At 40.3% G+C, this 13,844-nt stretch overlaps 1 protein-coding gene across 7 annotated transcripts; it reads right to left on the bottom strand.

Moving 5' to 3' along the window:
• Positions 1 to 12,964, bottom strand: pdha1b (pyruvate dehydrogenase E1 subunit alpha 1b). 7 transcript variants are annotated; one of them, XM_042398846.1, is made up of 13 exons: positions 12,814 to 12,964; positions 10,953 to 10,973; positions 9,157 to 9,312; positions 8,450 to 8,515; positions 7,308 to 7,481; positions 6,789 to 6,915; positions 6,607 to 6,698; positions 5,240 to 5,332; positions 4,995 to 5,150; positions 4,057 to 4,128; positions 3,705 to 3,772; positions 3,311 to 3,419; positions 1 to 1,563 (listed from the first exon to the last, which is right to left on the bottom strand). In XM_042398846.1, exons 1-13 carry the CDS (start codon positions 12,871 to 12,873, stop codon positions 1,399 to 1,401), a joined length of 1,359 nt encoding a protein of 452 aa, XP_042254780.1. In that variant the 5' UTR covers positions 12,874 to 12,964; the 3' UTR covers positions 1 to 1,398. The 7 variants fall into 7 exon arrangements, with proteins under 7 accessions (XP_042254780.1, XP_042254783.1, XP_042254782.1 ...); XM_042398849.1 differs by having other exon boundaries at positions 9,220 to 9,312; XM_042398848.1 differs by lacking the exon at positions 10,953 to 10,973.
• Positions 12,965 to 13,844: the final 880 nt, after the last annotated feature.

The following is a 13,844-nucleotide window of genomic DNA, read 5'->3' as shown; positions in this document are numbered from 1 at the left end:
TGTTTTATCTCCGCACGTTCTTTATGCTTTTATTGTACAGCCAACAGTCTCTCAGCTAACACCACTCAACATACACAGAGTAAAGCTTCCATATCTGTACAAGTTCAAGGTCAGTAACAGTCAACTTTTTTTGTAAAGTACAGAGAGGTACATCGCTGCTGCTGTTTCCCCCCCTCAGGTTTTCCAATATGTGTAATTTAACAAGAAAACCAGCCATGAGCTGCAAGTGCATCTTTATATGAAGCAGCCACATAATCCTCCAAACCACAGACTCTAAAAATGTGCGTTATTATTATTATTATTAATATATCAAAGTGCATCTATTCACTTGCAGAGGAGGAGGCTGGTTCTTGTTAAAGTTTACCGCTTCTTCCAACTTTCTAGCAACCAACATGATTCAGATTTTAAAATGTTCTGACTCCTCAGAAACGAGCAGGTACAGATCATTTGGGATATTTAAAGAACTCCAGTGTAGCTGACTGGAACTTAGCCGGTTAACGTTGGGAGGTGCAGGTCAGTGATTTACTGCTCTGGATAAAAGCATCATCATCATCAAACATGTGAAATATTCAATTCACAGCTTTAATTTAATGCTAAAATATTGTCTGACAACACTGCTGAAAACATCACATTGTAAAATTCCTACAAACGCAAAATAAATACAAACACCTTTTAACTCATTTTGCTCATCTTGCCCTGTAGGGTATTTTCAGCTCGCTGTCAGAAAACATACTGAATCCTTTCCTGTCGTCTCTAAAAATAAAATGTTTTTACTAAACACAGAGGGTCTGGCATGTCAAAAGACTCAAGACACTACAGTGTTCATCATTACATTTTTCAGGTTGGTTTCTGGGAGTGAGAGGTGTTTCAGACAGCTTCTCTAAGTATTCCTTCAACTTTTTCTTTTAAAAAAAAAGGTTAAAATCAGCTACAAAATGCTGCATAAATGTGGAGGACATTTTTAAACATGCATGCCATTTTGGTTGGAAAGAAACATCTGGAAAAAACAGGAAAGTTTTGTGCGTATTTTGTGCAGCCCTGCAGTATTTAAAACCAGTAAAAGTACACAGTGCACACAGACGAACGGCTGATCTTCTGACACACCACAAATGCCAATCAGATGTTTGGCAGGGTTGAGCAGAAAAAAAAAAAAAAAAAAAAAAAAACATACAAAGAATAACTCTTAAATATATCTATATAAAATGATAAATAATACTGACAGGTTTCAGGTTTCGAGTCCCATTAAGGTGCGGAATGATCTAAAGTCGAGGCAGAGAGAGGTGCTGATTATTTCTGGGTGTTGGTGCGGTGAAGGAGCCTCGTTCAGTACTGGGAGGATTCTACCTTTGATTAAAGTTAGAATGTTTGGGAGTGTGTGTGTGTGTGTGAAGTGTGAGTCTAGCTGACGGACTTCAGCTTGGACCAGGGGTTTGTCCCGCGGACCTCCAGTGGTTCATCATTGGAGAAGATGTGGTTGCACATATCCTCCAGCGGCGGCTCCGGATCTGATGTCGCATACTGACTCGCCTCCTCCACCTCCTTTCGAATCGCCACGTCGATTTCCTGTCAGGAGAGAGATTAGCATTAATTCATCCAACTCTGAAAGCACTTTAGGGTTTTCTATCAAAACCTCAAGTAAACTGACTGAGGTAAGTAAGATGTATTTATTACACAGCACTTTTCAAAACAGTCGTTCTAAAGTGATTTTCAGAGGGGAGAAGAGAAGCAGACAGACAACATAAACAACAGAATATACAGTTTAAACCTGCATTGTCCACTAGTTTTCATCAGAAACAAGTAGTGAATACATCTTTTAAGTCGATATGTTGAACTTGTTAGAAAACAGTTGCTTATTTCCACATCCAGCAGTTACAACATGATCATCACATTGATAATGTCAATAATTACTTGTGGGGTTCCTCAGGGTTCTATTCTTGATCCTTTGTAGTTTCAATCTGGTTAAAGCTGCTTGAAATGATGTTTTTTGTCCACTTGTTTTCAGCAGAATAGTCTCTAAACATGACTTCTGTCATATTATCAGCTTATAGAGTAGTTGTGGCTAACATGTTAGCAAACAGTTGCTTATTTCCACATCCGGAGCACGGAGTTACGGAGCAACATTATCATTCATGTGGAGTCGTGTTTCTGTCCACCTGGTGAATGTAAGTCCAATATTCACTCTCTTTAAGCTCTGTTTTTACTCTCTACCAACTCCTGAGGGAAATATCTGGCTCTTTAGCTGCTAAATGCTCCACTATGTTCACCAGCTAGTCTACAGCTAACTGTGTCTGTTTGGTGCTGAGCAGGTAGTGTACAGCGGCTTTTTACAGCTTTTTCTCTGAAAACGACGCTATGAGAGACGCTGAGAGTGAACCAGAACAGTAAAGTTGCAGCCGAACAGATAAACAATGAGCTGAAACTCAATATAAAGCTCATCTGAAGAGAAAGTTCTACACTTTCTCACACAAAGACTATCAAATCAAGTGAACTCTTACAAACTCAGTAATTTGGGGTTGAAACCAGCTGAGCTTGTCAGACAATCTGGTAACACTAGTTGCATATCCCAGTGTTTCAAAATATTTTATTTACACACAATGTAATCCTAACTGCAATCAGCTTGATCTGATTGATATCTAAATACCCCTTCAAGTATCCCTTGATGACGCTAATACACACACAAAAAATTACGAGTGTGTTTAGCGTCTCAGAGACAGAAGGAGGGAAGTTAATCAGCATCAGACTGTTGGTATCCAAAACAAGTGTGAAGCAGCATTTCAGCACCTTTATGATCAATCACAACAGGCTGCCTGTTTAACTTTGCATATGAACAGAAACAATATGACGTCAGCTGTGAGTATGTACAAATGTGGAGGCACTGCTGCAGTTCAGTGTTTCCATTTAGAGCAGGTTTGACTCCCTTCTTAAGGTTACCTCGTCTACATTCACTGACCAACACAACTCTCGGTCCCGCAACAAGGATTTCTGAGCAAACCAGAGCAAAAACGACAAAGTGTATAGATTCTACAAGATAAGATAAACCTAAATAGATAATTTTGTAAAGAGTTATGACAGATTGATGTGTAATGTATAGAGTGAATGCTTTCAGGTATTAACATCATACAAAGCAGGTTCATCATGCAATCTTTACACTGTAACATGTTTTGGCATCTGAGAAACCTTCATAATAGCCTTTATATTATAATAGATGATAGTATTTATCTATTAGTATTTAAGGGCATTTAATAGTATCAGTAGTAGAACTGTGATCATTTTTAACCAGACATGTGACTGTGTGTTGTGTTGCGCTCACCTTGAACTCCTCTACAGACGCCATGTTGTTGGTGAGCATGCGTTCTTTCAACATAGAGATGGGGTCACTCTTGCTGCGCACTTCCTGGATCTCCTCACGAGTACGGTAGCTACAGGAAGTTACATCACAGTTAGAATCTCAATTGTTCGCCCTGCTGTAGAAGATAACATCCTAAACAGATATGTGAGGATATTTCTTAGATGAGCGATAATACTGAAGGTTGTGAGACTCATATCTGATATCAACAAGACCTGAAAGCAATGTGGAAAAGTAGTAAAATATTCTAGAAGTAGCAAGAAAATAAAGAGAAATGGATCTGGAGGAAAGGACTGAGACGGACTCTGGCAGGACAAGGTTGCTGTTTAGGAAGTGCAGGGGTTAAAACGCAACTCACCTGACACCTGGGTCGCTCATGCTGTGTCCATGGTAACGATAGGTCTGCAGCTCCATCACAATGGGACCCTGAAATACACAACCGGTCATGTTAGGATTTTACCTCACATACTCATCCAGCACAGTAATAGAAAAACAAAACAATCACATCAGTAATAAGCGGTGTGGACTATGAAGGTCAGAGCTGTGGTGCTCAGAGGGTGCGTGCAGCGGTCACTATGTAACATCAGAAAAACGCAGTATGTGTGTTGTTATGGGCAACACTATAGCTAAAGAGTGGATTATCTTTAAAAAGAGAAATTAAAGAAATAAACACAATTGAGAGATTTAGGATGCGTGTAGCCGGAGCTCACCTTTCCAGATCTGCAGTGGTCTGCAGCAAACTTGGTGGCCTCACGGACACACAGGACGTCCATCCCGTCCACCTACCGGATGACGAGAGGAGAGAAGATGAGGAGAAACAAGCAGCAAGTGAGGAAAGAACGAAATCAATACTGTTGTCACTAAACATTATGACAAATGCGCATCCTTACAGTTAAGAACCAGCTGCGAGGGTTGTATTCTTGAGAGAAATATTAAATTCCCTTCAAAACATCCAGGTGCAGATGTTGATCTGACAGAACTGGCCTGAATATAAGATGATATTTTATCCTGGAAGTTTCTGGAAATGTGGGGGAAGAGTAGGGGTTGTCTTAAAGATCAGATATTCTTTTTGAACAGAGAGTACCTCTGTGACACCAGCTCTTACAGAGAGTGTTGCATTATGGGTTGTTTGTAATCTTCATGTTACAAGATACACAAATGAGGGATTTACGTTCTGCTTTAAATATTATCACTTTACTTTTACGAGAGAAAAGGCTGTTGGAAAAGGTCGTCTTATCAGGTTCTTATATTCAGGTCAATACGGTAATAATTCTGATTCCCAAAATAACTCAGATTAATTGCTAATTATTGTCTTCCAATAACTAACAACAATTATACGACTCCTAACTGCAGTTCCTTCAGGTGGAGGTCAGGTTTCCTAGTGAATCATGTGTGTGCAGTATCATACATGAGCATCAGACAGCTATATGCATGCTCACACCTGCAACTGCCAGGACAGACTGTCAGCCTGCTCCTGTTATAGTCTAGGTCCATACAGGCCAGCTGCAGCATACGGCCAACAGACACACTGCAGCTGCTGCCCAAGACCCTGATGTTTAACCACCTCTTCATAAAATAAAAGGTGAAGCTGCCACAGTAAATAACAAATACAGGTTTTCTCCTGCAGCTTTATGTGTCTGTGTCTCACTCTGATTCCTGGTATGTAGTCTCCTCTCTTGTAGTAGTCGGTGCTGGCTGAAGCTCTCTCCACGGACGTCCCCATGCCGTACTTGTTGTTCTCGCAGATGAAAATGCACGGCAGCTTCCACAGGGCGGCCATGTTAAACGACTCAAACAGCTGGCCCTGATTGAACCCAACAGGACGAGAACGAGTTAGTGTCCATCACTGCTGAGGTGTTGTGGGATTTTTAGGTAATTTGGGGGAATACTTACCTGATTGGCTGCTCCGTCTCCGTACAGGGTGACACACAGCTGATTGTTGCCTTGGTACTGACAGGCCAGAGCGATGCCGGCTCCCAGAGGAACCTGCAACATTCACAGCTGAGTTACATGCTGCACTCAAACAATTCTGCTGAGAAACCTGCAGATGATTTGTGATTGTGACATTAATAAATGAAAAAAGTCTGTAGTTACACTACAGCAGCACTGTCAGGCTGTCTTTAGGCACATTTGAGCTAAATGCTAAGGTTAGCATGCAAACATGCTCACAGTAACAATGCTAACATGCTGAGTTCATGTCATTTAAACTGTAATTATGAGTAGGAAAAAAAAAACATTCATGTCAGCCTCAAACTTGTCATTTCAAACCTAAGATATTGTTAATTTCTGACAGCTACGATACTTATGTTCATTTTAGGAAGGGGCATTAAAGGGGCATTAATTAACAGAAGCACTTGGGTCTATCATGTAAATGGCCCAGATTTAGATATACAGCCTGATTTTCATCTGCAGTTCCTGGCAGGTTGATGACATATAAAATAATACATACAAGAGCACATTAGCACAGACAAATAGTAAAACAATGACACTTTGCAGAAACACTTTAGTGTCAAGAAAACAGCAGCAACATGACTTCAAAACCATCACTGTCTACAGTTCAAGGTAATTAAACCCAATATTAACATAAATCACATTGAAAATAGACTGAAATAGTTTAGACAGTGATTTACTTTGTTCAAAAAACAGCCAGAAACATGGAACATTTAGGTAACTTTGTCATTTAACTTTGTTAACATTACTGGATGTTTCAGCTCACAATGTGTATCAGATTATCTGTAACTACACAATTTACACACTCGCTGCATGTTGAGTGTATGTAACGCTCTCATTCTGCCAACATGAACTCTCACAAGTCATAAACATGAGAACCTTTCTATAATTTTAGTATAATTCTTTTTATATAATACTTCCTGTCAGTCAGTTTTTTTTCCTACACAAAGCAAAGCTCTGGATAAATGGATATTCTGACCTGATGGTGGCGCTAGATGAAAAGTTAAGAGATCACCAGAGTCATTAGGATTCATCAATTGCAGATCATGAATTTATGTGCAAAACGTCATGGAAATCCTTCAAATAGTCATTAAATATTTCAGTATGGACCAAACAGATCAACCGACACGGCCATCACTGGGGCCAAGCTGCTAACACGCCTAAAAACTGGGTTCATCAGTTTTTCTTCATGTAAATCATCGTCCGTGTTGGAATATTCAGAGATCAGACTAACGATTAGATAATGCAAACAAGATAAATACATGTTGAAATGTGTTTTGGTGCAGCTGAGATATTTCTGCAGATGTCACCTGTGCTCCCACGATGCCGTTTCCTCCATAGAAGTGCGGAGCGTACATGTGCATCGATCCTCCCTTTCCTTTGGCCACGCCTCCTTTACGACCTGAGGAGCAACAAGGACGAGAGGAGTTACGTAAAAACACGATTCACTCCACACAGTTTTTAAATTCTCAACCTCCTTTCTTTCTCTCACCTGTGAGCTCGGCCAGGATCTCTTTGACCGGCACGCCGCGGGTGTAGGTGTATCCGTGGGCCCGGTAGGCCGTGATCACATGATCAGACGGGTTGATGCCGGCCTCGATGCCTGCGGCACACGCTTCCTGTACGAGACAAAACACCGGAGGAGGGTTTTAATATGAGAACACACAAGGTTTGAGAAGCTTTGTTAACTTTTCTGTCTGCAGCACTTGAAATATAAAAGCACTTTTACTAAAAGCAGTGAATAAATCTGATTTCTGCTTTGTAGAAATGTCATTTTAGGGAATGTTTCCCTGTGATCGTCCTCAGCATGCAACTCACACCATCTTTTGTCCTGTTTTGTGTGTCTGTTAATCCACACTGTCTATGAAATGCTGTTGTTGTCCAGGAACTTAGGAACCAGAGGAACTAAAGTCCCTGTTCTGCCCCCAGAATGACTGTTTTAGATCCTGAGACCACAACTGGAATCTGTCTTCACTGGATTTAAATGTAACATGTGAGTCTAAGTTCGGACCTGTCCGTCATACAGGTGACAGAAGCCTCTGATGATCTTCTGTTTGTAGAGTTGATCGGCTTTGAGCTCCATGCGCCTGATGGTCTGCATGGTGCGGTAGTACTGCAGGCCCTGCTCCCGCGTCAGCTCCGCCATCACTGGAGGGCCCTCCTCCAGGCGGTGCACGTCGCATTTCTATTGGTCGGGACAGTGAGGAGGAAACTAAACATTACTTAATAGATCACAAAAAGCTGCGGTGACCTGCATGCATTTACTTTAGCAAAAGTACATAAGTATTATGAGCTTGATGTAGTTAAAGTATTGCAGTAAAAGTACATAAGTATTATGAGCTTGATGTAGTTAAAGTATTGCAGTAAAAGTACATAAGTATTATGAGCTTGATGTAATTAAAGTATTGCAGTAAAAGTAGTGGTTTGGTCCCTCTGACTGATATATTATTATATATGACATCATTAGATTATTAATAGTGAAGCATCAGTGTTAGAGCAGCATGTTACTGTTGTAGCTGCTGGAGGTGGAGCTAGTTTACACTACTTTATATACAGTTAGCTAGTTTAGTCCATTGGTTCCCAACCTAGGGGTCGGGGCCCTCCAAAGGGTCAGTAGATAAATCTGAGGGGTGGTGAGATGATTAATGGGAGAGGAAAGAAGAAAAAACAAAGTTCTGATACACAAATCTGTTTTCAGTTTTTGGACTTTTTCTCTAATCTTTGATTTTTGCTGAAATATTGGATCATTTGAACATTTATTGAAATGAAAGCATGTGAGAAGTTTAGAGGGAAAAATCACTATTTGGTGGAGCTGTTAACAACTCATAGACATGTGAAATGCGACCCCGACTACACACTGCTTTTTGTAAGACGTCAAAAGACAAAAAGGTTGGAAACCACTGGTTTCATCTTTAACAATGTGTTGTATTTTAAAAGCTTGTTATATTATCCATTGTGTCAAATCTTCATCTGAAAAACTAAAGCTGTCAAATAAATGTAGTGGAGTAGAAAGTACAATATTTCCCTCTGAAATGTAGAAAGTAGCATCACATGGAAATACTCAAGTAAAGTACAAGAACTTCAAAACTGAACTTAAATACAGTACTTGAGCTGCAGGGTTTTTGCCTGCTGTGATTTTTTATTTCAACCCACCTTGATGTCAAAGGTTGCCTGAGAAGTGAAGTCAGCGAAGGAGCGTGAAACCACGACTCTGGCCCCCTGTTGACCAACGAGACACACAGAATATTAATTATTTAAAACACACACACACACAGTAAACAGTCACAGCAACATGAATACGACTCAACACGCAGCACAAAAGTCTTCCACATGGACATTGTCCTGATCACAGCAGGTGGACAGTTAGAGGATTTAGAGGATTTGGGGCTCGAGTCTGGTTCTGACATTGACAAAGGACTAGAGTAGACTACAACTGTCTGTGTGTGTGTGTGTGTTTCCTGATATGGTGAGGCCAGTAACAGGGTGGGAGATTAACACCAGACAAATCTCCAACTATGGTGCTGAACCTCGTCTTTGCTGCCAATCACTGGTTTCTGGTAATTAAAAAACAACAGTTAAGTCTGTGTTGTAGAAGAAAATCAATGTTGAGTGTCCACATACTTTTGGCCATGCACTGTATTTGCACATATGACTACTTTAGTTAGTGTTCTTGCACATTTCCCAGAATGAAAGATGACAAAGCACCTAGAAATTGAAGGAACATCACCAGTAGTTGTTTTTAAACTATTTCAGGAGGTTCTGAGTAAGAGTGAACGTTCATAAACAGCCTCAGTGGCCTTCAGACACAACACCCCTGTTAGAGTGCAGGCAGACATGGAGGATGCTACACGTGTTCTTACTGGTCCGGCTAGCGGGTCGGTCTGGGCGCTAACTAACTGTGCAGCAGATGCTCTAGTACTGACTGGTGGTGGTTTGGGTGGTTGCCGCTCGGTCCTAGCCATGGCGGGTGCCGCTGGTGAGGTTATATTGACGTACTCTGACAGGTCAATCAGCAACTGGGGAACACAGGAGCCAACCAATCAGACCAGAGCAGAGCCAGACGAGCTCTACAGAGCCTACGGTGAGGACACACGTCTACAGGTGAAAAAACAGCAGAAGCAGCAGCAGCTAAATGGAGAATGGACACAAAACATGATGACAAGAAGCTTCTAGAGGCTAAAACAAGGAGAAACAAACTGGAGGAACATGGAGACCACCGGCCCAACAGTGTCTAGACTTCACCTGATACTTCACGATCGGCACAACATTTTGACACTTTAAACTGGTCTGAAACCATCGTTTGATTAGTAAGCAGTTGATTTTGATAGTCCATTAGTGTTTTTAACCATAGACTGTATAAAAATATGGACGTAGTTACCGTGACGTCACCCGTTGGTTTCTGAAGAGCGGTTTTGAAGCTCATTTTACATCCCCGGAGGTTGCTGCTTGGTTTTAAGCCGTTTATTCAGAGAAAAATGAAACATTCTCTGTTTCCAGCTTCACATCTATTGGTTTCTTTGCTGTTTCATATCAGCGTAAATTGAATATCTTTAGTTTTTGGACTATTTGTTATTTAACCTGGGTTCTCAGGAATTGCGACGGGCACATTTGGGCATTTTTGCTGTAGATTAAAACAGTTGATTATTAATTATTTATTTAAGCTAGAGCTGCAACTAATGATTAGTTTCATTATCAATTAAATGTTTTGTCTATAAAATGTCAGAAAATCGTGAAAAATGACCTAATTTCAGAGAGGTCATGGTGATGTCTTCAAATGTCTTGTTTTGTCCGACCAACAGTCCAAAATATAAACATTCAGTTTACTATCATGTATAATAAAAGAAAAGGCTCAAATTTGAGAGGCTGCAACCAGCAAATGTTCTACTAAAAACGATTATTTGATTATAAAATTAGATGCTACTTAATTTTCTGTCAATCGACTAATCGTTGCAGCTCCAATTTCAGCTCTAATCAAGATAAACTTCAAGATTTAATGCTCTCTTTGTCTCTCACGATAGTAAACGATGTCTTTGGAAGTCACCTTTGACTCTTGGAAATTATAAACAGACATTTTTCAAATTTTTATAGGCAGAATGTTTGATTGAGAATGAAAATAATCGTGAATCGCAGCCCTACAGCTAGTGTTTATTGTTGTATGCTGAGATAATCTGACCAGTGGCCACCAAAGATATTTTTGTCTGGACATCTTGGTCTGTGTCTGTAACGCTTTTAAATACCGTTTCTGCCATGACTGTCGTATTGCAGCTAAATGTTGTGCCAACGTGAAATATCTCTGACGTCTTCTCACCCAGGAGTTTAACCATGCTACAACAGAGCAGTAGGTGATTCTATTAACTCATTCAGTGTGTAAAAGAAAATAAAAACAAGACATTTGAAGTTTGAAATGTTCTTAAATGAAATTCAAAAGCACAGCTCCTCTCTCAGGGAGTGCAATCCATCCAAACTATAATCGATGGGTTGACTGCACTGCAAGCGAGAGGAAAAATTATTCCCAATCATGCTTTCATTGTTATTTTAAATTTTCCCAGTTTGGAAACACTTTAGTAGCAAGTTCCCTGGGGCACATCGCTGCAGAGGGAGGCAAGCGTAGGACCGGGCCTACAGACAAACATCAGCAGAGCAACGAGCGTCTTACCTCGGACACTGTTTGGGCTCCCTAGGGTTCAGGCGAGGAGGAGGAGGAGTGAGGAGAGGAAGGAGAAAAGCAAGAAATAAATAGGGATTGTTGTGTGTGTGTGAGAGAAAGAATTTAAGAGGGAGTGGAAGCAGGAAGGAGAGAACGAAAGCTTGTTCAACATGAAGCCATTAAAAACACACAACAGGGTCCCTTCAGTCACTTGTTATTTGACCAAGAATGTGCTTCGTCATGAGACTCAGACATAATATTGACTAAAACTAGAAAGCAGAAGTATTCTTTTTTTTTTTTTAAAGTTTCCAAAGGTGTTTAGGAACCCTGCTGTCAGTGACACCACAGCGCAGACAGGACATGCTGCTGTGGCCTTCACTATTGAATAAGCATGGCCAACAGAGATGCACTGATATGTCTTCACTGAAACCAATATCGGCTTTTTACCCAATTATATCTGCTGATTGATAACTCATATTTGTGAAAGTCTTAGCACAGAGAGACAGGAGCTAAAACGGCCTGTTTCAGACAGAGGCTGAACTGAAGGGCTGCATAAAGGACCAGTAGAAGATAAATATGGAGTTTTTAAACTGGAAATCATGCAAAGATATTCCAGTAGAGCCCCAGAATATAAATATAGAGCTGGAAATGTGTATGATACCTTAGAGAATAGGGTCACAAGTTTTCAGGTGTGTCCATATGAAAAGTGAAAGAGGTTTTCCTCACTAATCATTTCTCCTGTTCATACTGGATATTAAAAGATCCTTCAAATGTGCTTTCAATGTAAGTGATGGAGGCCAAAATCCACAGTATGTCCACACAGTCATTTAAAAGTAGATGTGAAGCTTATATGAGGCTTCAGCAGTCTGAGTTAGTCATATCAAGTGGATATCTGACACATTTACAGTCTTTTTAGCATCAAATTCCCTCTTTGTGTTTTTCCCTGTTGAGCTGCGGTGGAAGTAATAAAAAGAGGAACTTTGGCACTAAAAAGACTAACGTTGAAAGATATCTACTTGATTTGACTCATCTGGACAGTAATCCATTGTCTCAATACTTGTACTCTTTGCAATGACAGTAAAGTGGAATCTAATCTAGTCTAAGTGCATTATGAAGGGATCTTCTAATGGTCAGTATGAACAGGAGAAATGATTACAGAGTATGGGCTCCTGACTGATGTTTTAAAGGTGCAGTGTGTAGAATTTAGTGGCATCTAGTGTTTAATCCCATGAAAATAAGACCTGTTGTGTTCACTTTAGAATGAGCCCTTTGTATCTACATAGGGAACAGCTCCTCTTCCACAGAGACCGCCATGTTTTTACAGTAGCCCAGAACGGACAAAACAAACACTGGCTCTATAGAGGCCTTTCACGGGGGAGAAGGCTATTCAGCTGGTTGCAATCTGCAATCTCACCGCTAGATGCCACTAAACCCTACAAACTGATCCTTTAACACAAAATTGTGAACATTTCCTTTAAAATACTGATACTAGTGTTGAATTTCAAAGCCGATATTGGCCAGTATTTACTATGTTAGCGTATCTCCAACAGTAAAAGCAGCGCAGCCACAGACACACAGGCGAGACAAACGTAAGATTAGAGACAGAAAGAGTCCGTTGTTCACGACTTCGGCTGAATTTATCATGATTATTTTCCCCGCGTTGTAATTCAAAAACATGCCAGAATAAACACATTACAGCTGCCCACAACATGCAAACTGCCAGAGTCCAACTAGCCAGGCAGGCTAACATGTTAGCTGCCCACAAGGTCAGCTCCGCTCCAAACACCGAGTCAGCTAACGGTGAGTTAGCAGGAAACAGCCCGAGTCAGAAACGGCCTCCAGCTCCACATTAAACCCCACAAACACTCACCGCATTCCGGCCGGTGATCCTGCAAAGTGCGTTAGAAATAATGGTTAACATATTTTGCATGCTACTGAGCGACTGCCGGACTCTGAAAGGATTAAAAGAGGGAGATTAGCGACGTTTTATGCTGTGTTAGTGTCCGTCTGAGAAAGGAGTCCGGCGGACACTGACTACACGAAACATTAGTTCCTCTTTGCTTTTATAGCTGGAGAGAGAAGCATCTTCTCTTTTTAGGCCAATTTAAGAAAAGAAACTTTTTTTTAAAAATAATCTATTTATATATTGTTATATTGTATAAGTTCAGACAGACATGTTGGTAGTTAAATTTAAGTTTATTTGTATAGCACTTAGTAGTTGTAACTCGAGGTGCTGTACACGCAAGAAAAACATTAAAAATAAGAAGGGAAAATATTAAAATATATTAAAAATAAAACATTAAGATAAGATTCTGATAAAACAAGAAAATAAAGAGAATAAAACCTGAAAATATACAGGGTTCCTACACTTTTTCTTAAATCAAATTCAAGCAGTTTTCAAGTATTTTCAAGCTTTTCCAGCACCTTTGGCTGTGGTAAATTATATAGATAGATAGATAGATAGATAGATAGATAGATAGATAGATAGAGATATAAAATCAAAATTTTGTTTAGTGGCAATTTTAAAAAGAGAGCATCATTCTACAGAAGGTTGCATCTAGCGGTAAGGTTGCAGATTGCGACCAACTGAATATCCCCCCCCCCATCCAAGTGTGTAGGAGAAAAACACAAAAGGCCCTTCCTAGAGCCGGTGTTTGGTTTGTCCGTTCTGGGCTACTGTAGAAACACAGCAGGCTCCATGGAAGAGGACCCGCTCCCTATGTAGATACAAACGACTCAGTCTAAGGTAACAAAAATACAACAGTTCTTATTTTCAGGTGATTATACACTAATTAAAACATACTTATGAATATTATATTCCATTTCTGCCAAGTTTGTTCTGCTAGATGCGACTAAATTCTACACACTGCACCTTTAAGTTCCTTCAAGCTCCAAAAATAG

Source organism: Thunnus maccoyii, chromosome 21 (assembly GCF_910596095.1).
Source record: "Thunnus maccoyii chromosome 21, fThuMac1.1, whole genome shotgun sequence".
NCBI classification, from domain to species: Eukaryota; Metazoa; Chordata; class Actinopteri; order Scombriformes; family Scombridae; genus Thunnus; species Thunnus maccoyii.
This window is presented reverse-complemented; position numbering and strand designations above follow the sequence as displayed.

Excerpts from the sequence above, each read along its gene's own strand:
- pdha1b (XM_042398846.1), bottom strand. The coding sequence starts at position 12,873 with ATGCAAAATATGTTAACCATTATTTCTAACGCACTTTGCAGGATCACC. Across the intron at positions 6,916-7,307 it reads GTCACCTGTATGACGGACAG|GAAGCGTGTGCCGCAGGCAT; the intron begins GTCCGAACTTAG and ends TGTCTCGTACAG. Across the intron at positions 3,773-4,056 it reads ACCACTGCAGATCTGGAAAG|GGTCCCATTGTGATGGAGCT; the intron begins GTGAGCTCCGGC and ends TGTGTATTTCAG.